The sequence below is a fragment of the Rhincodon typus genome, chromosome 28 (genome assembly GCF_021869965.1).
Source record: "Rhincodon typus isolate 14 chromosome 28, sRhiTyp1.1, whole genome shotgun sequence".
NCBI lineage: Eukaryota > Metazoa > Chordata > Chondrichthyes > Orectolobiformes > Rhincodontidae > Rhincodon > Rhincodon typus.
The window spans coordinates 32,022,374-32,045,256 of NC_063359.1; the positions used below are offsets into that span (position 1 = coordinate 32,022,374).

Sequence of the window (22,883 nt, forward strand, 5' to 3'; positions counted from 1 at the left end):
TTGGAAAAGATGTTTTGTCCTCTCAGTCAGCACAGAACTCAGGGCACTGCTTTAAAATTAGAACATTAGAAATAGGAGGAGGTATAGGCCATTCGGCCCCTTAAGTTTGTCCCAACATTCAATATGTTGGCTGATCTGCCCCTGGCCTCAATTCTTTTTTTCTGCCAACTCTTCATAGCCCTCAACTCCTTGATATTTTAAAGTTGTTCTCCCCCCTCTTTAAGTATTTTAAGTGTTCTAGCCTCCACATCTCTCTGGGTAAGAGAATTCCAGACACTCACTACATTCTGAGAGAAGAAATTCTTTGTAACTCAGTTTTAAATGAATGCCTCCTCATTTCTGGAACTACATCCCATAGTTCAAGATCTCCCCACTGGTGGAACTGTTCTCAAACATCAATCTATTTCATCCCCCTCAGAGTCTTCTACTTTTCAATAGAATCACCCCTCATTCATCTAAACTGTAATTAATAAAAGTATAACCTGTTTTGCTGTTGTTAATAGGTCAGTCCCTTCATCCCAGGAATCATTCTTATGAATCTCTTTCGAACTGCCCTCTTGTGGCAGAATATTCTTTCTTAAATACAGGGACCAAATTGTACACATTTCTCCAGGTGTAGCCTCACCGATTACCTATACAGTTGTAACAAAACTTTCCTACTTTTAAACTTTAACTTTCTCACAATAAAGGCCAAAATTACTTGCTGCACCTGTATGCCAACTTTGTGTTTCATGCACAAGAATAACCAAATCAATCTGCGCTGCACTTCTATGGAGTCTCTCACTATTTAAATAATAGTCTGCCATTTGATTCAGCCTCCTAAAGTGCATGACCTGAATTGCCTAAATTAAACTTCACCTGCTAAATTTTGCCCATTCATTTAAACCTATCCTTATCCCCTTGTAGATTCCTTATATCCTCATCACAATATGCCCTCCCACCTGCTTCTATAATTTCTGCAAATTTGATACATTACACTCTGCCCCTCTTTCAAGTCAGTAATATAGATTGTAAATAATTGAGGCCCTAGAACTGATCCTTGTGGTATACCGTTAGTAACCAACCTAAAAAAAAATTAATCTCAACTTTCTATCTCCTGTATGTTGACCAAACCTTAATCCATACTGAAACATTACCACCAATACTGTAAGCTCTTAATTGTTCAATTACATTTTATGTAGCATCTTAGCACTTCTGGAAATCCAAATACACTATATTTACCAGATCCATTTTATCAGTTCTGCTTGCTATATCCTCAAACCACTCCAGCAAATTCATCAAACAATGATTTCTCTTTCACAACATCATGATGATTCTTGTTTGATTACATTAAGCTTTTCTAATTATTCTGCTATTTCTTCCTCAATAATGGAGTCCAACATTTTACCAATGACAGATGTTTGGCTAACTGACCTATAATTTCCTGCTTCCTGTCTTCTTCCCTTTTTGAACAGGGGTGTTACATTAGTCGTTTTCAAACTGCTGGGACCCTCCCAGAATCCAGTGAGTTGTGGAATATTTCAGCCAAGGCATAGGCCATCTCAGCAGCCACTTCCTTTAAAACCCTTGGATGCAGGCCATCAGGTCCTGGTGACTTGTCTGCCTTTAGTCCCATTAGTTTGTCAAATAGTTTGTCCCTTGTGACAGAATCTGTTACAAGATCTATCTTCTGGCAATACATTCAGGTAGACAAGTCCCTGGGCCAAACAGGTTCTTATCCCAGGATACTGTGGGGGCGAGGGAGGAAGTAGCTGGGGCCTTAACAGATATCCTTGCATTCTCTTTGGCTTCAGCTGAGGTTCCAGAGGACTAGAGAATGATCAATGTTGTTCCTTTGTTTAAATAGGGAAACAGAGGTAATCCAGGTAATTACAGGCCGGTAAGCCTGATGTTAATGGTTGGGAAACTGTTGGAGAAGAGAGTGAGAAACAGGATTTATTCACATTTGGAAGCACATGGATTTGTTGGTGATAGGCAGCATGGGTTTGTGCGAGAGAGGTCATGTCTCACTAACTTGATTGAGTTTTTTGAGGAGCTGACAAGAATGATTGATAAGGAAGGGGCTGTGGATGTTGTCTACGTGACTTTAGTAAGGCATTTGAAAAGGTACATCATGGAAGGCTGGTACAAAAAATAGAATCTCATGGGATCCAGGGTGAGTTGGCCAGATGATACAAAACTGGTTTGGTCATAGAAGACAGAGAGTACGGTACATGAGTGCTTTTTGAAATGGAGATCAGTAATTAGTGGTGTTCTGCAGGGATCAGTGCTGGGACCTTTGTTGTTTGTAACACATAATAAATGATCTGGAGGAAAATGTGGGTGGTCTGATTAGTATGTTTGCAGATGACACCAAAATTAGTAGAGTTGCAGATAATGAGGAGGATTGTCAAAGGATACAGCAGGATACAGATAGATTGTAGATTTGAGCAGAGAAATGGCAGGTGGAGTTTAATCTGGAGAAATGTGAGGTGATGCATTTAGGAAGATCATATTCAGCTGCAAATTATACAATAAGTGGTGGAACCCTTAGGAACATTGACATACAGAGGGATCTGGGTGTACAGGTCTACAGATCCCTGAAAGTGACAACATGAGTGGATAAGGTGGTCAAGAAAGCATACAGCACACTTGCCTTCATCGGTCGGGGCACTAATATGAAAGTTGGCAAGTTATGTTACAGTATATAAAACTTTTGTTAGGCCATATTTGGAATATTGCATGCAGTTCTGGTTGCCACACTACCAGAAGAAAGTGGATGCTTTGGCGAGGGTGCAGAAAAGGTTTACCAGGATGATGCCTGGTTTGGAGGGTTTTAGTTAGGAGGAGAGGTTGAATAAGCTTAAAATTATGAGAGGCATAAACAGGGCAGATAGTCAGAGGCATTTTCCCAGAGTGGGTAGGTCAACTACAAGAGGTCACAGGTTCATGGTGAGGGGGGAAAGTTTAGGTGAGAAGCGCAGGGAAAACTTTTCATATAGAAGGTGGTGGGTGCCTGGAATGCACTGCCAGTGCAGGTGGTGGAAGCAGGCACATTAGCAATGGTTAAGGCATATCTTGAATGTGAGGTGAACAGAGGAATAGGTACCACGCATGGGCAATGAGTGGCAGGTTGAAATAAGGATTAGAATCGACACAGGACAAAGGGCCTGTTCCTATGCTGTATTGTATTGTATTATTATTGTATTATATACTCATTAGTATTTTTGTTTTCTGATATTTTTGGGATGTTTATAATGTCCTCTATGATGAAGGCCTATGCAAACTATTTACTTAAATGGTCTGCCATTTCCATGTTCCCCTTATTAATTCCTAAGGGTTCGTTACTTACTTCAGCATTTTTTTTACATATTCCCAAAAAAGCTCTTGATCTTTATTTTTATATTTCTTGCCAATTTACTTTCATATTCAATATTTGCCTCTTTATTAGATTTTTAGCCAACTGCTGCTGGTTGTTAAAAAGCTCCCAATTCTCTGGCCTACCACAAGATTTTTTTGCCATTTTTATACCTTAGGTTTTGATTGAATATTCTCAACACTGCCTTTGTTAATTATAAGCAGTTCAACCTTAAAAATAGTCAGCCTTTTTGACTGGAATAAATTTTTGCTGTGTGTTATAAAGTATCCACTTAAACGTCTGCCACTGCTTATGCACTGACCTTCCCCTCAGTCTATTTACCCAGGCTGCTTAAGACAAGGATTTCTTCATACTTATGTAATTGCCGTTACTTGAGTTGAGGACTTGGTTTGAGACTGACTTGGTTTCCCTGAAACTGAATTTTACCATGTTGTAATTGCTAACCTTAGTGGATCCTGAACTACAAGGTTTCTTATTAATCCTACTTCATTACACATTATTAGATCTAAAATAGACTATTCCTGGTTAGGTTCTGCTATGTATCTATGTTAACCTCGCCCAGCTGCTTTGTCCAGTCAAAATGCAGATTAAATTTACCCTGATAATTGTGATTGCTCTTCTTACCCATCTCCATTATTTCCCAATTTATACTTTGTTCTATGGTGAGGCAATTCTTTGGAGCTTATAGACAACTCTCATCCATGACCTCTTTACCTCGCTATTCCTTAATTTCACCCAAACTCTATCATTGCAGTAAATGAGTTACTACCCACACTGTTGTCAGCTATGGCTTATTTGGTAGCACACTTCAGTCATCAGAAATTACAAGTCCTGCTAAATCACTACTCACCATCACAATGATAACTTCCTTTATTAACAAAGCAAACCAAGCTCCTTTTCCCTTTTGCCTATTTCTCCAGAATGTTGAGTACACTTGGATATTGACTTACAAGTCTTGTTCACCCTGCAACCACATTGCCGTAATAACTATTAAGTCATATTAATCTATTTCTACTTGTACTATCAACTCATCTATCTTGTTTCAAATGCTGAGTGCATTCGGAAAAAAGAGCCTGAAGGCTTAACTTTATATCATTATTACTTACATTGGTTCTAATTTCTGCGGCACTCTTCTGCATATAATTTCTGACCCTTCCTGTTACACTTTCATTATCATTTGCCTTTTCATTACACTGAATCTCTGCTTTCGAGGTGACGGGAGGAGGAGTCAGACACGTATTCCAAATCTGATCATTATTCAGTGGATGGGGAGATAGCCTGGGTTCAGGAGAGCAAAAGGGAAAGAACGTTAGGTAAAAAAAGCATCCCAAAGCCAAGCAGCCGAAAGCAGCAAGCTGGCTTTAGGACAAACAATAGACAGTGCTAGAAATACTCAGTAGGTCAGTCAGCATCCATGCAGCGAATTTACCTTTCAGATCAATGATAAGACCAGAAGACATAGGAGAGAAGTATGTCCTTCAGCCCATCAAGTCTGCTCTACTGTTCAATAAGATCATAGCTGATTGGATAAACCTCAACTCCACTTTCATGCCTTTTCCCCATAATCCTTGATTTCCTTATTGATTAAAGATCTATCTCAGCCTTAAATATACTTAATGACCCAGTCTGTACAGCTCTCTGTGGGATGAGTTCCACAGAAGATGAACCTTCATCAATACTGAGGAAACATCATTTTAACAAGACAAATTGGACAAAGGGGAGAAAGAAAGGTCTTTGGTAAGGTGGAAGGTAGTGAAAGCTAAACGACAAAAGAAAAGCGCAATACTGCAGATGCTGGAAATCTGAAATAAAAACAGAAAGTGCAGGAAAAACTCAACGGATCTGTGGAGAGAAAACAGAGTTAATGTTTCAAGTCCAATATAACACCTTTTCAGAACTCCATAAGAGTTCTGTTTGCTTTCTGTTTAAATAACAAAAAGTTTTGTGGTAATGGGTAAAGTGAAGAAACGGAGGATGTTTCCAGAAGAGGTGGTTGCATACCAGCTGTCCAAATGCAGAGTAAATGAATAAAGCAAGAAGTGAGAAAAAACAAGCTGGTGTGTAAATAAAATGAAATGGAAGGAGTTAAAGGTTACAAAAACTATTGAACGCAAGTATTTTGCTTTTGTTTAAGGTTGCCAAACCCAGGATCTTTCCCTTCTCCAAAAATGTCAGGGACCAGAAAGAAAAAGAATCAGTAAATTATATTGCTTACATTTTCTTTCAAGTGAGAGAAAATAGCAGGGAGAACAAGCAGAATTAAAATGAAAGCAATGTAATTAATATTTACTTTAAAAGTTTTTGTTTTTGAGATTTATTTACGATGTTTGAAAGTTTTATTACTGAAATTACTTAGTGATGCTTATTTTAGTGTTGCAGTGTCTAGGTGGGACACAAGTAGAATCAGCTAACTCATGGAAACAAAAACCAAAAGAACTGCCGATGCTGTAAATCAGGAACAAAAACAAAGTTGCTGGAAAAGCTCAGCAGGTCTGGCCGCATCTGTGAAGGTAAAAACAGAGTTAACATTTCGGATCTGGTGACCTGTTCTGCTGAGCTTTTCCAGCAACTTTGTTTTTGTAACTCAGGGAAACAGGAGGTTTCCTGGATGTTCTATTGTTCAAATATTGAAAACACAGGAACTCATTTTCCACTGTGATACCCTGGAGTCCTTTGTACACCGTGTGGAAAGAATCTTTGCAGTAAATGAGTTGCTACCCTCACCTGTTGTCAGCTATGGCTTATTTGGTAGCACACTTAAGCCATCGTCAGAAAGTACAAGTCCTGCTCCAGCAATACAAGTATAACTGTAACTATCTAGTCTGACATTTCAGTGCAGTACCAATGAGTATTGCATGGTCATGGTTGCTGTCTTTCATATGAGATGTTAAATCAAAGACTTTGATGTAAAGGATCCCATGGCACTATTTGGTAGAAGAATAGGGTAGCTCTTTCTGATGTCTGAGCACTATTTATCCCTCAAACATCACAAAAACAGATGAACTAATAGTTGTTGTTTGCAGAATAAATTGTTACTGTGTACAAATTGGATTTTGTATTCCCCGCATTTCAACATTTAAAAAAAAAGCACCTGGAAAGTACTTTGAGACAGTTTGAGGTTGTAAAAGGTGCTATATAAATTTAAGTCTGCCTTTCTGGCAGACTGTTCACTTTTGCTTGTTTACTTAACGGGGCTTAACAGAGTTCAGCTCTGGTAGTGACAGGCTGGAGTTCATCAGACCTTCAGCAAGCACAGAGGCAACCCATAAAACACACGAATGACAATGTCTTGTGAGCATGTCATTGGCCAGGGAGTAGTAAAGAAGATTCAATACAATGCGCGTAACCTGAATAAAGAAGGCTTCTTTTCCACATGGGATACACACTCGTTACCCTGCAACAGAACAAGATTGAAGAACAAGGCGGGGGTTGAGAGTGAAAGATTTTCATTGAGTGGGGAGACCACTGGTATTTATTAGGCAGGCTAATTTAATTAAGATATGAAGTTATAACTCAGGCATGTTGGTTGAGCGTGATGCAAGACTGTGATAGATTAAAGGGAACAGGTCAAACTCTTGCAGCCTCTGAAGTTTTTGCTACATACTGGCACCCCGCCCTGCTCTGATCCTTCCCTTTTCTGAAGCAAAGAGTAAAGGAATGTTAATTTCTGTGACATTTCGTAACATTTTCAGCACGTTACCACCAATGAATACTATTTAGAAAGCAGCAGCTGCTATCTTGAAGACAAATGTGGCTAATTTGCAAAGGAAGATTTCAGTAATAGCAAATGACCGGATAAATTGGTTTGGTGTGTGGGATGTTTAAGTATAGGCAGATGGGTGTTTCAGTTTAATGCTTCATCCCAAAGTCAGTGCCTCCAGCAACGCTGCAGTCCGACAGTGCTATCCTAAATTATGTTCTCAAGTCTGTGGTGGGCGTTTGAATCCACTGTGTTCAGAGATGAAAGTGTTATGAGTGGAGCTGTGGTGAAGTTTCTGGTTTTTGTTTAGGTTCAGTGCTTGGTCTGCAATGAGTTAGCTGATCCTAGTTGAGGTCATCTTACAGAATTGGGTCTGCAGTTACCTTTTTTTGAATGGGTCTATATTTGCCTTTATTGCCCCAGGTCAAAGGAGTAAAATTGGCTGGCCTTCCTTGCTTTTTCCATCTTCTTCCTTTCCTGGCATGCTTCACAGAATCACAAAGCAACACAGCACAGCAAGAGGCCATATGGCCTCCTGTGCATTTTCTGGCCCTTTGGGTAAAGCTATCCAAACAATTTTGACTCCCTTGCCTTTTCCTGATTACTTTGTAAATTTTGAAGAGAATTAGACCAGAATGTGCACGGCTTCAGGGGCAAAAGCAGAGTGATGTGGGGTGAATTGCTCCACAGAGGGCTTATATTGACATTACAGGCCCAGTGGCCATCTCCTGTGCTGTGCCCATTCTGTGATTCTATGAGTTCACTTTTTAATATTAATATTAAATTTGCTGACGTCACCCTTTCAGGCCGCACATTCCAAATCACAACAGCACCCTAATGAAAAAAGGTATTTCCTCATGTTGCCTTGGGTACTTTTACCTTCAATCTTTGTCCTTTGGTTACTGCCCCCATCTGCCACTGGAAGCTGTTTCTCTTTATTTACTCAGATGTGCACGTGTTTTTGATTAATTCCAGCTACAGGGCTCCAGGCTTTGTCATGCTTGTGCAGTGCTGTAATGGTATTCTGAAACTTTTTAAAGGGGTCTCGTCATCTGTTCACAAATAGCAGTCCATGAGATATCATCGCTGTTTAAAAGGGGAAAATGAAAGGGTCCCATCCTCATGGGATGGCATTTATATGCACCACTTAATGTGGTACTGAGCCAAACAGTCCAGGAAGGTCATGGGTTCAGTTCCAGTTAGTAATGCCTTAATCAGTCTCAGCTTTGAAGGCACTAATTGCAAACAGCGAGGCAGGGCAGGGTAGGTGGGGTGGAAATTAGCCATGGTTCCAAGATCTTAATTATTATCCTGTGTAATCCTGAGAGAAAGTGCATGTGTTTGGGGTCAAAGCAGAAGTAGTGATGCACTATGCAGTCAAATTTCTCATGGACATTTGCCACGTAGGAAAATACTATGTATGTGGTTGTGGAGTCACACCTCAACCTTTAGGGGAGAGTAAAACAATCACTTTCTCTCAATTCCTCAATGTTTCCAAAAATTGTGGATATTTCACAATCTGTTTATCCAATGCTTGATATGTAGCCTCATATATTTGAGAAAGACTGACATAGAGATTGTGCAAGTTTATAGCCAGGGAGGGGAGTAAGGGCAGACAGAATAGTTACATATTCTCTGAAGCCTGCGTGACGGAAGTATTCCGGAATCAGTACTGTGTATAGATGTTTAACCCAACATGGACTACTGTTGTCAACAGTAATTTGCATTTATATAAAATATTTTCATTTAATTTGCACCTTCTGTGACCTCAGGATGTCCTAACGGACTCTACAGCCAACAAAGTAAAAAAAAGTACTTGTGTGGCGCAATCTCTAGTGTAATGTTGTAAGCATTCTTGGTATTGTAAAATGTCCAAAGGCATTTTACAGCATTAACACTCAAACACATTTAGACGCTTAACTTTGGGACGTCAACTATGATCAAATTTACAGGTATTCCTATAAGTTTCATCACATGGCTGGCCTCCATGCTTCAGCCATGAGTTGGCCAACACATCCTTCTTTGTGATGCATTGTCTCCTTATAGCAATCAGAAAGCAAAAAGACTTACTAACCAATTGGTTCGTGCTTGACTATCAGTCAGATAGCATTTTTCTCCCCATTTTCAATATCCTTCTAATTGGTAAAGAGAAATGTTCGAAGAAGATTGCAAAACAATCTTCTTTTTAATATCCTCTTGATTTTTCTCCAGGGTTGCATGCAATATCCTGGAGATTGATCTCCGATTCCTAGAAACCTCAGGATGGTCCTGGAGGATTGAGCCAGACAAATAACTATAAGGAGAGGTGGCCAAAAACTATGTCAAAGAGATAGGAAAGAGAAGGAAGAGATAGAGTGAGAGAATTCCAGAACTTGGGGCTTAGGCTGTTGAAGGTACAGCTGTCAATGGTAAAACGCTAACAAAGTTCTTTGAAGTTCATCTGAGCAGGAGCTTTTGTTGAGCAATATAAGGGATGGAAATGCAATCAATATCTGAAATGGAAGCAATTGCAATTATGCAAAGCCTCTTCCTGCTTCATTTAAACATTTCTAGTAATCAAATACCTTCAGAACATAGGCTGTGGTGTGGCACTATTTCCCTGATTTTACAGAATCTGTGAAGAGGCTGAATCCCTCAGAGAGAGAGTTGTTCAAGAGATAACAAACTGTTTTAAGCCTGTATAATTTGTGGTGTTGTGTGACTTCTGACCCTGAATAACTGAAGCATAGCTTCCCTACTTTTATATTAAATAAACAATAATGTTTTGTTAGCTTTCCTAATTACTTGCTTTACCTGCATACTAGCCTTTTGATAGTCATGCTGTAGGACACCCAGATCCCTCTGCAACTCAAGAGCTCTGCAATCTCTTACCATTAAGATATTATGCTTCATTTTATGCTCCTGCCAAAATGGACAAATTCATATTTTCCACATTATGTTCGTCTTTCCACATCTTTGCCCACCTGCTTAACTAATCTATATCCTTTTGTATCTTCCTTGTGTCAGCTTCACAACGTATTTTCCTACCCATCTTTGTATCATCTGTACATTTAACAACCATATCATTGGGAGCTTCATTCAAATATTTAATGTAAAGAATTGAGGCCCCAGCATTATTTGCTTTGGCAAACAACTCGTTATGTCTTACCAAACAGAAAATTGCCCATTTATGCCTAGGCTGTTTCCTGTTAGCTAGTCAGTCTCCTGTCCTTGATAATATATTACCCCAAAAGTGTAAGCTTTTATTTTCCGCAATGACGTTTGGTGTGGCACCTTATCAAATGCTTTTTGAAAATCTAAGTGTAGTACATCCACAGTTCTCTTTTATCCTTAGTACTTATAACTCAAAGGAGAACATCAAAGAATAAATTGGTTAAACATAGTTTCCTTTCACAAAACTGTGTTTTGTGGAGGTGGCATGGTGACTCAGTGGTTAGCATTGTTGCCTCACAGCACCAGTAACCTAGGTTCAATTCCAGTCTGAGGTGACCGTCTGTGTAGAGTTTGCACATTCCTCTCGTGTCTGTGGGGATTTCCTCCAAGAGATGTGCAGTTTAGGTGGATTGACCATGCTAAATTGCCCATAGTGTCTACAGATGTGCTGGTTAGGTGGATTAGCCATGGGAAATGCAGGGTTACAGGGATAGGTTAATGGTGTGCATCTGTGTGGGATGCTCTTTGGAGGGTTGGGCCAAATGGCCTGCTACCATACTGTAGAGATTCTATGTTGACTCCATCTGATTACCTTGAATTCATTGAATTTTCCTGTTATCAAGTCATTAGCTTCTAACATTTTCCCTATGACAGATGTTAAACTAACTGGCCTATACTTCCTTTTATCTGTCTCCCTTTCTTTTTGAATAAAGGAGTTACATTAGCTATTTTCCAGTCTAATGGAAAATGACCCTAGTGAATTTTGAAAAAGGAATAAAAGCAATGTATCAACTGTTCCACGGCTAGTTCTTTTAAGACCCAAGGATGGAAACCATCAGGACCCATGGACTTGTTGCCCTGCAGTTCCAACAATTTGTTAAGTACTACTTCTTTGGTGATAGTAAGTTTCTGGAACTCGTCTCTCCCTTCCAATTCCTAATTGACTGCTATTTCTGCGATGTTACTTGTATCCTCTTTAGCCAAGACTAACCAAAAATACTCGTTCAATTCATTTTCAATCTTCTCATTTTCCTTTATTAATTACCAGACTGATTTTCTACTATACCAACACCTATTTTGCTAAAAGTTTTCTTTTTTAAATAGCTGTAGTAACTCTTACTATCTGTTTTTATGTTTTTAACTAGCTTTCTCTTGTACTCTAATGTTTTCTTTCTTATTAATCTTTTAGTCATTGTTTACTTTCTTTTATACTATGTTGAATCTTCTGATCTGACAGCCATCTTTGCACAATTATATACTTACTCTTTAAGCTTAATATTATCTTTAACCTTTTTTGTTAACCATTGATGGAGGGAGTGTTCTCCCTTGAAATGTTCCTTTCCCTTTGATATGTATTAATTCTGTGCATTCTGAAATGTCTCCTTAAATGTCTGTCACTATGTCTGTAGTCACCTATTTGTTAACCAAAATTGCCAGATACACTTTCTCAAGCTCTGCTTTCATGCCTTCACAATTGTCCTTATTTAAGTACAAAATATTAGATTTAGCCCCAGCCTTCTCTCCTTCAAACTATATGTAAAATTCAACCATATTATGATCACTGCTACTTAGGGGTACCTTTCATTAGAAGGTGATTAATTAATCTTGTCTTGTCAGTTAATACCAGGTCTAGTAAGGTCTGCTCTCTGGTTTGTCCAGAAGATGTTCTAACAAACTATTCCAAAACATTTCATGAATTCCTCATCTAGGCTTCTTTTGCCAATCTGATATCTCCCGTCTATAAGCAGATTAAAATCCCCCCATAATAATCGCAGTATCCTTCTGAAAAGATCTCATTATTTCTCTCTAATAACCTTCCCTGCAATGTGGTATTGACATAAATGGCAGATTTTAAGGGCTGGATCTTGATAGATGATTGTTAACAACTTGACACCACTATCTGATTATGTCATCAGCATCTCATGATTGCACCCAACAAAAAATTTACCAGAATAATTTAAAGGAGCTCATTTAATATCATCAGTGAGTTGCTGGGAGATTTAAGAATGACAATCCTGTCTGCTCAAGAGCAAATAGACAGTCAATCCTGTATATATCTGATCATGAAGCCCAGAAATGGACAAATTCCTTCCTATTCAATCTAATCTGTACAATGCCAAATGGTCAAATCTCTTCATGCTGACTCCCAAGGATAAGTGTTCCAGAAGGAATGCAAAACTCTAGTGCCCAAACCAAACTATCATTCAAGTACTGACCTACAACTGTGAAGGATGCTTTACAGGGAATTTTATGGTATCACTTGTCACTGCATGGTTAATGAACCACATGCCAGATCTCACCATAAACAGCAAAGAATCTAATCATATTTGTATAATTTGCTTAATTTTAATCAGGCTGAACTAATGATAATAACGGGTCACAAAAGTTGGAAAAAATGGGACATCATAAACTGTGGTTTGCAAATTCCTGGTCTCCACGTCAGCCTTAACATTACTCAGTGCGTGGTTATGGAATAGCATTGTCAGAGTGAGGCTGGGATGGGAATGGTTTCTGGGAAGGTAAATTTCTGTTAAAACTTTTGCAACTAATTGCAGTACTGAGGTCTGCAGGACTTTCTACAAATATCTGACTATCTCTGAAGAATATCAACATTTCTGTGAAAGCTGTGTTCTTTAAAATTAGTAATTTAGATTTTGCTTTTCATCCATGCCAAACCCCATTCTCTTTACCCCATGTTACAGGTCATTTCTACTCAATTGTTGGGACCCCAACTGAACTCCTTGAAGTCATTAACTGGGATAGAATGGGGATTTGCAGTTCAGTGCTAACAGTCGGAAAAAAGTAATACTTTTCAAGAATGGTTTAATCAGAAACATTCTCAAAAGCTGCAGCTTTCTGAAGGGGTATCAGCATGGATCAGATACTTTACTCAACATCTCAAGCCTTGAGATGTTGCAGTGAGACATGATTAACAAACATGCTTGCTGCACCAGTGAGTTACAGTGATATCTCTTTCATAGAGATGGCTTGTGTGCAGATACCAGTGTTCATGTTGCTAATGTTCTAGGTTGCCCTGGAGTTTCCTGGAAATAAAGATTAACATCAAGGATGATGCTAGAAGCATCTCAAAAGATAAATCAAATAGGCATTTTTAAGATCATTTTAACACTTTTTATTAATATTAATTTCATTTACTAATTAATTTTATTAATTTAAGTTATTATTAATAAAAATATTAGAGGTGGAAAACAGAAGTTTGACTGAATTAGAGAATAAGAACAGGAAGCCATTCGACTCTCTGAACATGCACCAGTTCTTTCAAAGAGCAATCTGGTTAGTCCCTTACCCACTTTTTCTCTATAACCTTGAAATTTAAATTCCAAATTCTACTCACACATTACATTAAAAAGGTCTTCCCTTATGTTGCCTCAATCACCTTAAATCTGTGTTCTCTAGTTATTGACCCTTCAGCTGTTGGAAACAGTTCTCTTTATTTACTCTACCTAATCCCTTTGTGAATCTTCAAATATTACTACCAAATTTTCTCTTACCCTTCTCTGCTCTAAGGTGAACTACCTTAGCTTGTCCAGTCTAACCATGTAATTATATTCTTTCATAAGCAGAACCATTCTAAGTTAAATTTCTCCAAGATCTTCAGATTCTTCCTAAAATATGGTGCCCAGAGTTGAATGCAGTACTCCCGCTGGAGTTGAGCTGATGCTTTATGTAGGATTGGCATTACTCCCTGGCTTTTGAACTCCATGTATTTATAAAGCTTGGGGTTATACTTATTTTATGAAAGACTGCTTTGTTATGATGCCCGCTGCAAGGGGATGGGGGGGAATGTGGGTGCGGAGATGGGGGGAATGGTTATGGAAGGATAATGAAGATGCTAATCAGAACCTGCTTCCTGGAATGACTGAAATTCTCCCCTCTGGACACCCAGCGATGGCCAAAACACAGCCAGTGCAAAGGGGTGGCCTTTCCTGGCTGCAGAATGGGCTGGGGGGAGAGGGCAGCACTCCATTAACATTAAACCAGAGAGACCATACCCCTCCCCTAACCCATGTGGCCATCCCCAGTCCTGACGATGAAGGATGATCGCAGTTTGTAGCTGCCACCTGCCCTCTGAGGAGGATCCTCCTCCACCATCACGGACTGGTAGCTGTGGACATTTGAACGCGCTGAGAGGGTACCTACATCTTGAGGTGCCATCTCTCTCCCTCTCTCTTTCTCAATCTTATGTGTGTTAACAAGCTGCCACCCTCTCAGTCCTGGACAGAGGCTTCCTGTTAGCCCTCCCATGCCCACCTACAGTCCTTAATTGGATGTAAAGCTCATTGTGTGGCCATTATTTGGCCATTCCTTTTGAAATCCTGTCAGGGAACTGTCTCCAAAATGGTGTGGGGTGAGGGCCTGGATTTGATCCAGGTATTGGGGTCTCAACCCAAAAATAAAATCCTATTGAAAGGGAATGTTCATTTCCCAATTGGTGTGGGAATAAGACAACACACCATGAAGATGATTGTGCCAGGTAGCCATTAGTTGGAGAGTTAGGTATGGGAGACTACATGACAAGACACCCTGCAATGAGTTCAGAGTTAGCAACGTCATATCAGTCAGTTTGAAAACAACTGAATCCATAGAATATACGAGCAGAAGTAGACCATTCAGCCCATTGAGTCTAATCCACCATTTAATGAAATCATGGTTCATCTGATAATCCTCCCCTTAACCTTTGATTCTCTTACTGATTAAAAATCTGTCTCTCTCAGCGTTGAATATCCTTAATGACCCAGACTCAATAGCCCGATGTAGTAAAGAATTTCATAGATTCACTCCTTCTGAGAGAAGTCAGATATTTTTCCAATCACCTCACCTTAAGCGAGTGTTTGTATGTTTTTCTATCTCCTTTTCTCAGGTATCAACTAACATCAAAATGATCTGGTCATTATCACGTTGCTTGCTGTGTTCAAACTAGCTTGCAGCATTGCTGCAGTGACTACAGTTTAACCTTGGCTGAAAAGTGCTTCAGGTTACACTGAGGTTACAAGGGTGCTATGTGAATGCATGTTGCTTTTTTTGTTATTTATCACAACCATCATTGTGGCATCTGAATGATGCCCTGGATTAAATCAGCAAGGAAGCTTAGCATTTATCTTCGGTGGATTTTCAGGAAGTGCAGCAATGTCCACCCAAGGTCAATATTAGGCTTGTTTGGGCGCTGTCAGAATTAGTCACGCAGAGAAGTTCTCTCTGCGGCCTTACCCAAATTGGACAGACACAAGAATTTTATGTTTTGCAGATGAGACAGAATATGAGCTCAGTGTCTGGCTGAGGCAAATTCACAGATCAAGTTGCCCTTGGCCAACTCAAGTTGGCATTCCAATGGAAGGAACAATCTTGTTGCCAAATTGGCACAGAAAAGCCATGAGTGAGAAATGAAATAGGGCGTGCTCACCTGAGGAATAATGATGAGGCAGAGCAGATTTGTTTTTAATTTTGTAACAAATCTACACTTTCCTTGATTTAAAAACAACACATCCTCTCATCCTTGTGTGTCAACAATATCCTAAATGTAATAGACCAATCTCCCTAATAAAATCATAAGTGTTTTAAAGCATCTATTTTTATGATATTGTGAAAAATAAAAAGTGGAAGATACCTTCTCTCCATGTTTACAATATAATTAGTGTATAATTCACAGAAAACAAAATCCTGTCAATCTGCAACATTGCTAACACATGCCCATAAAGCATGTGCCATATTTACTGCCATGTTTACAATTTCGCTAATGCACAGCAACCAGAGCAAATTCTTCCCCTGAGAAGGTTTGATGCTGGCACAGACATGAGAAACATAGTATGTTATTCTTTACCACAGCAAGCTCAAAAATGAATAAAACGCAAGTTACAGTCTCCAATGGGTTAAAGGGAAACTCCTCAGAGAAATGAAATGAATACAGATGTCTTGGCTAACTGTCAGGGAGAAACCATTAGTTGCCTTACTGCATTTTACAAGTGAAGGAAAACAGAAGATAGAATCTAGGTAACAGATGAAACTGAGAGTTCAGAAAAGAGTCAGTAAACATGACATTTAAGATACTCCTAGATGCAGAAAGTGACCTTGTCGATTGAGAAGGCAGCCCAGGCATTTGACAGTTCTCAGGAAGTGACTGTGCAATGATTCTATGCAAGAGGCAGAAAGAGATCTGCCGCTGCTGCAATGGAGATTTTGTAAAAGTATGGACGTTTCTGGCTGACACAGAAAAGTGTTTTTTTTCTCTTTCATAACAGTGCATCTACCATCCTTCACTGCCTTTCCAAAAGAGAGGAAATCTCCAACAACAGAAGCCACCATGAGTTTGAAAAAACTAAGTAAGTGTCAACGGTTGATTTCATTAGGAACTGAAAGAAGCATATTTATTTCGTGTAGACAGATATCTTGAGCTTGCTCCAATATATTGAACTGTCAGATGATTTAAAGGGAAAGTTTCTAAATGGAAAATATGAATGCAGACTGTGACCTTTGCTACTTCTCTTAGTCTTCAAAATGTTTTTGAAACTTTGAGACCTGTCTTCTATTGTGGGAATGATATGCCTGTGTCTTACTGTAGTGTGTTAGTGGTGTATGTATGTGAGTGTTTGAAAGAGAGTAGTGTTTATGTGTATGAGTGGAGAATGTGTGTGTACAAAAGACAGAGACAAAGAGTAGTGCATACATGTATGTGAGAGGGAGTGGTATAAGCATCAGTGTGTATGCATGAGAGTACAGGGTAATGTGTCTGTAAAAGCAGTGTGTGTTGAAGCAATGTGTGTAGAGTGGTGTGTGTGTGCGCGTGTAAGAATGGTTTATTTGTGTGTGTAAGAGAGACATTCGTGTACAGGAGTCATGTGTGTGTGCGCTAGAATGATGTTGGCACGTACTAGTGACACATGCACAAGGAGTAGCATCTGCATGTGCACTTGAGTGGTGAGTGCACATGAGGGAAGAGTGATGTGTGTGTGTGCATTAAAGTGGTGAGTATGAGAGAGGCATGTGTGCATATACACGAGAATGGTGCATGAGCATGATAGTGATGTGTGTGTTTGCGCATGAGACTGATACATGCACGTGAGAGAGTAGTGCATGTGCCTGCATTAGTGTGTGAGAGACAGCTGTGTGTGTGCTGGCACAGGAGTGGTAAATGCACATAAGAGAGACTGGTGTCTGAGAGTAAACGTACATGAGAGATGCATGTATGACAGTAGTATGTGTGTGTATGTAACAGTGGTGTGTCTAGATTGTTGTGTAAGTTTATATGTAGGAGTTGTGTAGTTGTGAGAATAGTGTGTGTGTAAAAGTGGTATGTGTGTAAGAGTGGAGTGTGCGTGTGCTGGATTTCTGAACGTGATAAGTGTGAGTGTGAGTGTATGTGTACATCTGAGAATGATGTGTGTGATGTGATTGTGAGAGTGGTGTGTATGTGTGACAGAATAGTGTGTAGGAGAATTGTGCATGTGTGTGTAATTGTGAAAGTGGTGTGTGTGCAAATGATGAGAATGGTATGTGCACAGATATGAGAGTGGTGTGTGTGAAGGCTATGTGTGCATGTGTAAATGGGGTGAGTGATATAAACAGGGTGAAGTGGTGTTTGTACATGTATGTAATAGGATTATGACTGTGGGTGGAATGTTTGTGTAAATGTGTTGTGCATATGGGTGAGTGTGTAAAAACTGTGAGCGGAGGGATAGCGGTATCTTTGTGTGGATGGTAGAAGAGGTTGTGAAAGTTGGGTGTTGGTGTATTAAATGAGGCAACATTATTTTAGGAATTGTCTTTTTTTAATCTGCTATTTGAAAAACAATTTATGACGTCACTGAACTAGTTGGCAACACACCTCCAACAGAGAAAACTCAGTCCCACCCCCTCAGTCTTGTTATTGTCAGACTCATCAGTTTGGATATAATGAGGGAACAAAGTAGAACTCGCTAAAGTTAACTTTAAAATGGAGTACTTTTTCACAGATTAAATGGTAATTGAAGACGTTAGTGCTGTACAACCTTGTTTATAGTTCTTGGTAGAGGACACAGTTCAAATTCTTACTGGTGCTCCTGCCACAAGCCAGTATAAAAAGGGAGGATATAGGGATTGAAACACCATTTTTAAACACATGGGTAGTTGACTGAGGCTATTTCTGAATATTTTCTTGTAAATGCCTGGCAGCAGTTTATCAATCTGCCTTTATCACCAGGGAATGTTGGAAAGCATGGAGAGAAATATAATGACATTGAAAATGAGAGAATAATTTGACTCCATTTATAGTAGTGAAATTTTTAACAAGAGTTAACCACTTCCTCTTCATTCTTGCTGGCCTTAAATTCTCGACAATAATCCCAACTATACTTCAGTGAATAAGGTTCCACAAACAAGAATTAAAGGATTTAAGGATCTTGCTGGGATTCTCAGTAGCAGAAAGTAGGTCAAAATAATAACGACAACTTACATTCATGAGGTACCTTTAATGTAGCAAAATGTCACCATAGATCTTGATTGAAAGGCAGGCACCTATTTGATAAAGCACTTGCTGATTTTGTTAGGACAAAGAAAATTGTGAGGTGATTTTTGGAGATGTTTAAAATAGTGAAGCCATGGAGCAGAGATACAAACAAACCATTTCTAATGGCGAGACATCTAGGATGAGGGGACATAGACGTCCAGAGTTTAGTGAGTTAAGCAGAAATCATGACAACATTAAAGAATAGGAATTGTGGAAAGGTGAGTCAAATGAAAAGGGAATAAAAGAACTTGGCAACAAAATGAGCATGTAAAATTACGATTACTTCTCACGTAGAGGGTAAATCCTAACATGAATTGTTCGGATGAATGGCCTGCTTCTGTGCTGTAATTTCAATGTAATTCAATATCACATTAACCTTCAGGGAGCTATCCATTCAGTCAATAGTTAAATTTCTAATCAGGTGCAATAGCTAGGATCTAGAGTATCCCATGCAAAAAGATATCTAGGGGCAAATTTTAACCTGCTATATTCTGTAGACAGGCAATATGTTAACAAGAGGCATGAGTTAAAAGCCTAATTCTCACAGCATAAGGCGAGTTCCCAGTTCATTTCACCACCCACCTCCACTCACCAAATTCCACAAAGAATTAAATTTGGGGCCCAAGATGTGAATCAGTAGGTCCGATTTTAATTCTTCATAAATGACTGGATCTTGAATGAGTTAAAATCTTGCTCAATGTTGTTGTTTAAGCTTCAACACTTGCTGTTGATGACTTGAAACCAGTATTGAATTCCTAGAGATTAAAATTAGGAGCCTGAATTGATGGCTGGATATAAATGACCTTCACAGGAAACCCTAGATGAAAACTTATTGCTGTTTAATTAATGTTATTTTTAGCATTCTTTGTAGTATTACAAAAATTCACCACCACCTTCTCAAAGGCAACTAAGGATGGGCAATAAATGCTGGCCTAGCCAGTGGCTCCCACATCTATGAAAGAGCAACAAAATACATATAAATGGGATGGCAGAACTGCATCATGTACAGCAGCACTATTCCTGGGAGCAGTGCCAGTTTGGTGCAATCCTGAGCAGAAAGCAATGTGACATTCTCAAGATTTCTCCTGTGCACACCTCATTACAGAATGTTGCTTTGCTGATCTATTCAGTCCCCTTGCTGCTTGGGAAAGTTGGCCTGGTAACATAGTGACCATAAGCAAGGGAGAAAATAAATGTCTTCTGCAAAATTTTGGTCTGCAGTTTCAAGGACGTAATATCGATGCTTCACTAATTCATTCTGAATTTTATTGTCAGACAATGCACCTCAGGCATGTAACTATTCATTACATGCTTGGACAATTGTTCAGACCTACGCTTAAACCATTAGATTCAGGTGACTATATTCTCATTGCAAAACTCATTGTTATCTGTATCTAGGGGTAACCCAAAGCAATAGAAAGACTGAATAGGTTAGGACTATACTCACTGGAATTTAGAAGAATGAGGGGGAATCTCAATATAATTCTAACAGGACTGGACAGAGTAAATGCAGGAAGGATGTTCCCAATGACTGGGGAGTTTGGAATCAAGAGTCACAGTTTAATTAGATGGGGCAGGCTATTTACAACTGAGATGAGGAGAAATCTCTTCGCCCAGAGAGTGGTGAGCCTGTGGAATTCTCAGCCACAGAAGGCAGATGAGGTGAAAACATTAAATGTTTTCAAGAAGGAGTTAATTATAGATCTTAGGAATAAAGGGATCAAAGGATATGGGGAGAAAACGGGAACAGGGTACTGAGTTGGATGATCAGCCATGATCATATTGAATGGTAGAGCAGGCTATAGGGCCAAATGGACTACTCCTGCTCCAATTTTCTCTGTTTCTATTTTTCTACATCAAATTCTGCTGTTGGAGAATAGCCACATACAGAACTGGAGTGGGCCATTCCGATCCCTTGTGCCAATTCTAATTTTCAGTTGGATCAGAGCTGATAAGCTCCTTACCACCATTTACCTGGCTGTGTTGCATATCCTGAGACAGCCTTAGCCAACTAAAATCCACTGACATCAGTCTTGAAAATTTCAACTGAATTGAAATCAAAATTGACATCCTTCTGAGGCAAGACGTTCTGATTTCACCACCTTTTATTTGGAAAACATGCTTCCTGAACTTGAGGCTACGGTTCTAATTTTAATATTAATGTTCTCCTGATTACACCAATAGAGAAAGTAGTTTCCCCATATGTCCAGGATCACGGTGTATCCAGGCGGTTCTTTTAGGATTTGGTTAAAAGTAGTTAAGAGAAGGCTTGACCACAGCAATTGCTTCTAACATATTAGCTACAGACCCGAATCAAGAGTCTGCCGCATTCCACTTTGGAATACGGAAGGCCTCCGGAACATCAGGTTGCTTTTCCCTTCTCTTACACATTTTCCTGAATCCCATCCTTGTCGCCAAAAATGTCTTTGATCACAGCATGTATCCAAGCGGTTCTTTTCAGATTCGGGTAAATATAACTAAGAGCAGGCTTGACAACAGCAATTTCCTTAAATATTAATGTTTATTAAGTAATAATAATGATTATAATAGTAATAATAAATGGAAGAGAAAAGGCAACAAGTCTCTTGCCTTTCTAGAAAAAGCAACAAGTCTCACACCCTTCTGCTCGGCGGGGGCCCCTCGATCGACGGTTGGTCTGGAGGCTTAGGTTCGTTCTTGGCACCATTCACGATTCCAAGCCAAGGCGAAGTCCCGCAACTTGGAATGAAATTCTCTCTCTCACTTACACAATCTAACAAACAGCCATCACAAAGAAAGCAGATACAGAAAGACAAAACTGCTGACTGGTACAAAAAGGAATGTTCACAGGACTCATTCAAGGTTATGCAGCTTTTTGAGTATCATCAACAATTTTAGCCCTTTACCCCATCCTGTACAATCTATTTTCTCATGCAGCTGTCAAATATCATCATTAACTTTTAGCCCTTTGGCCCATCCTATACACAATATCTACCCTAAGCACCTTGATCAGCTGATTCTGAATAAACTAGAATCCAACTCATAAAGGCAACAATGTCAATCTTGAGAACAATAACTAGCTAAAGCTTTACACCTGGAAGACCTTCAAATAATAAGACTTTTTTTTGTTCCAATCAGATGATTTGGATGAACAGAGATAAAAATGATTAAATATATAATGTGTTATGATGGTTTCTAAGCTCTTTGGGTCATGAAACTGTCCTACCAAAAAAAAATTCAACGATTACATATTAAGCCGAAGAGGAATCTTGTGGTCACCAGCTGAAGAGTAGATGAGAGTCCAGAGTCAACTGTTTTCAGCTAAGCAGACCTCGTCTCATTTCATTCAGGCATAAGACTAGCCAGCGGTGGGCCTTCCCTAAGATCAAGGACCCAGGAATGGAAGGCCATCTTTTTTGAGAGTTATCAGTCAACCAGAGGCTGTAAATTCTATTTAACCTCAGTGCCACCTGGGAAGCAGAGATATGACACCTGCCTGAGGCCTGGGACTGTCACTGGATCCCAGGCCAGCAGTGTGAAATGGCAGAAGGGGGATCTCCCAGCTTGGAGTTACAGGCAGGGGTTGTTGGCAGCACAGACACTGAGGTGGCTGTCTCCAGTCCTGATGCCAGATCCCTTGATCAAACACTGAGGGGAATAAGGAACGCACCCAGAGTCTGCAAGCAACCTCACACAGTTTTCCTTGTTGTATTCATTACATGGTGATCTCCCCTATTAAAAGTGAGATCTTATTGTACAGCTCTGGAGCATGTAGAACTTGACTCTGGTCCAGAAGAACGGCCACTGCCATGGCAACTCAAGGACCAACTAAGTGGGTTTTAATTGGCTATGTAAGGGCATCAGTTGGCGGAAGAGCAGGACAACTGTCCATGGGATTTTCTGCAATGACGTGTGTAATCTGGCTGGGGTGGGAGTGGTGAGAAGGTGGGAGAGCCACCACACACCACCCTCCCTGATATTTCAGTACCTCACACCATCAAACTCACCACAGCATGGGAGAGGGTGCACAAGATTCTCCGCAAGTTTTATGCACTGCATTACTTTAACCCCAGGACTGTCCTTTATGGTGTCAATACAGATCCTCCCTCTCATGCAGGCTGAGAAAGGAATATAATTATCTCTAGAAAGCAAGATGGGAGAATCTTCCAGCTTCATGTGACTCCTTACAAGTG

General features: G+C 39.7%; 1 protein-coding gene across 2 annotated transcripts in view; it reads left to right on the top strand.

The window, feature by feature from the left end:
• The window catches only part of LOC109937759 (SH2 domain-containing protein 3C-like), a 152,743-nt gene that overhangs the window by 8,162 nt on the left and 121,698 nt on the right, over positions 1-22,883 (top strand). For both annotated transcript variants that reach the window (XM_048613726.1, XM_048613727.1), the window contains one exon: positions 16,469-16,549. In XM_048613726.1, coding sequence (XP_048469683.1) covers positions 16,469-16,549 — 81 coding nt within the window. The remainder of the gene's footprint in view (positions 1-16,468; positions 16,550-22,883) is intronic.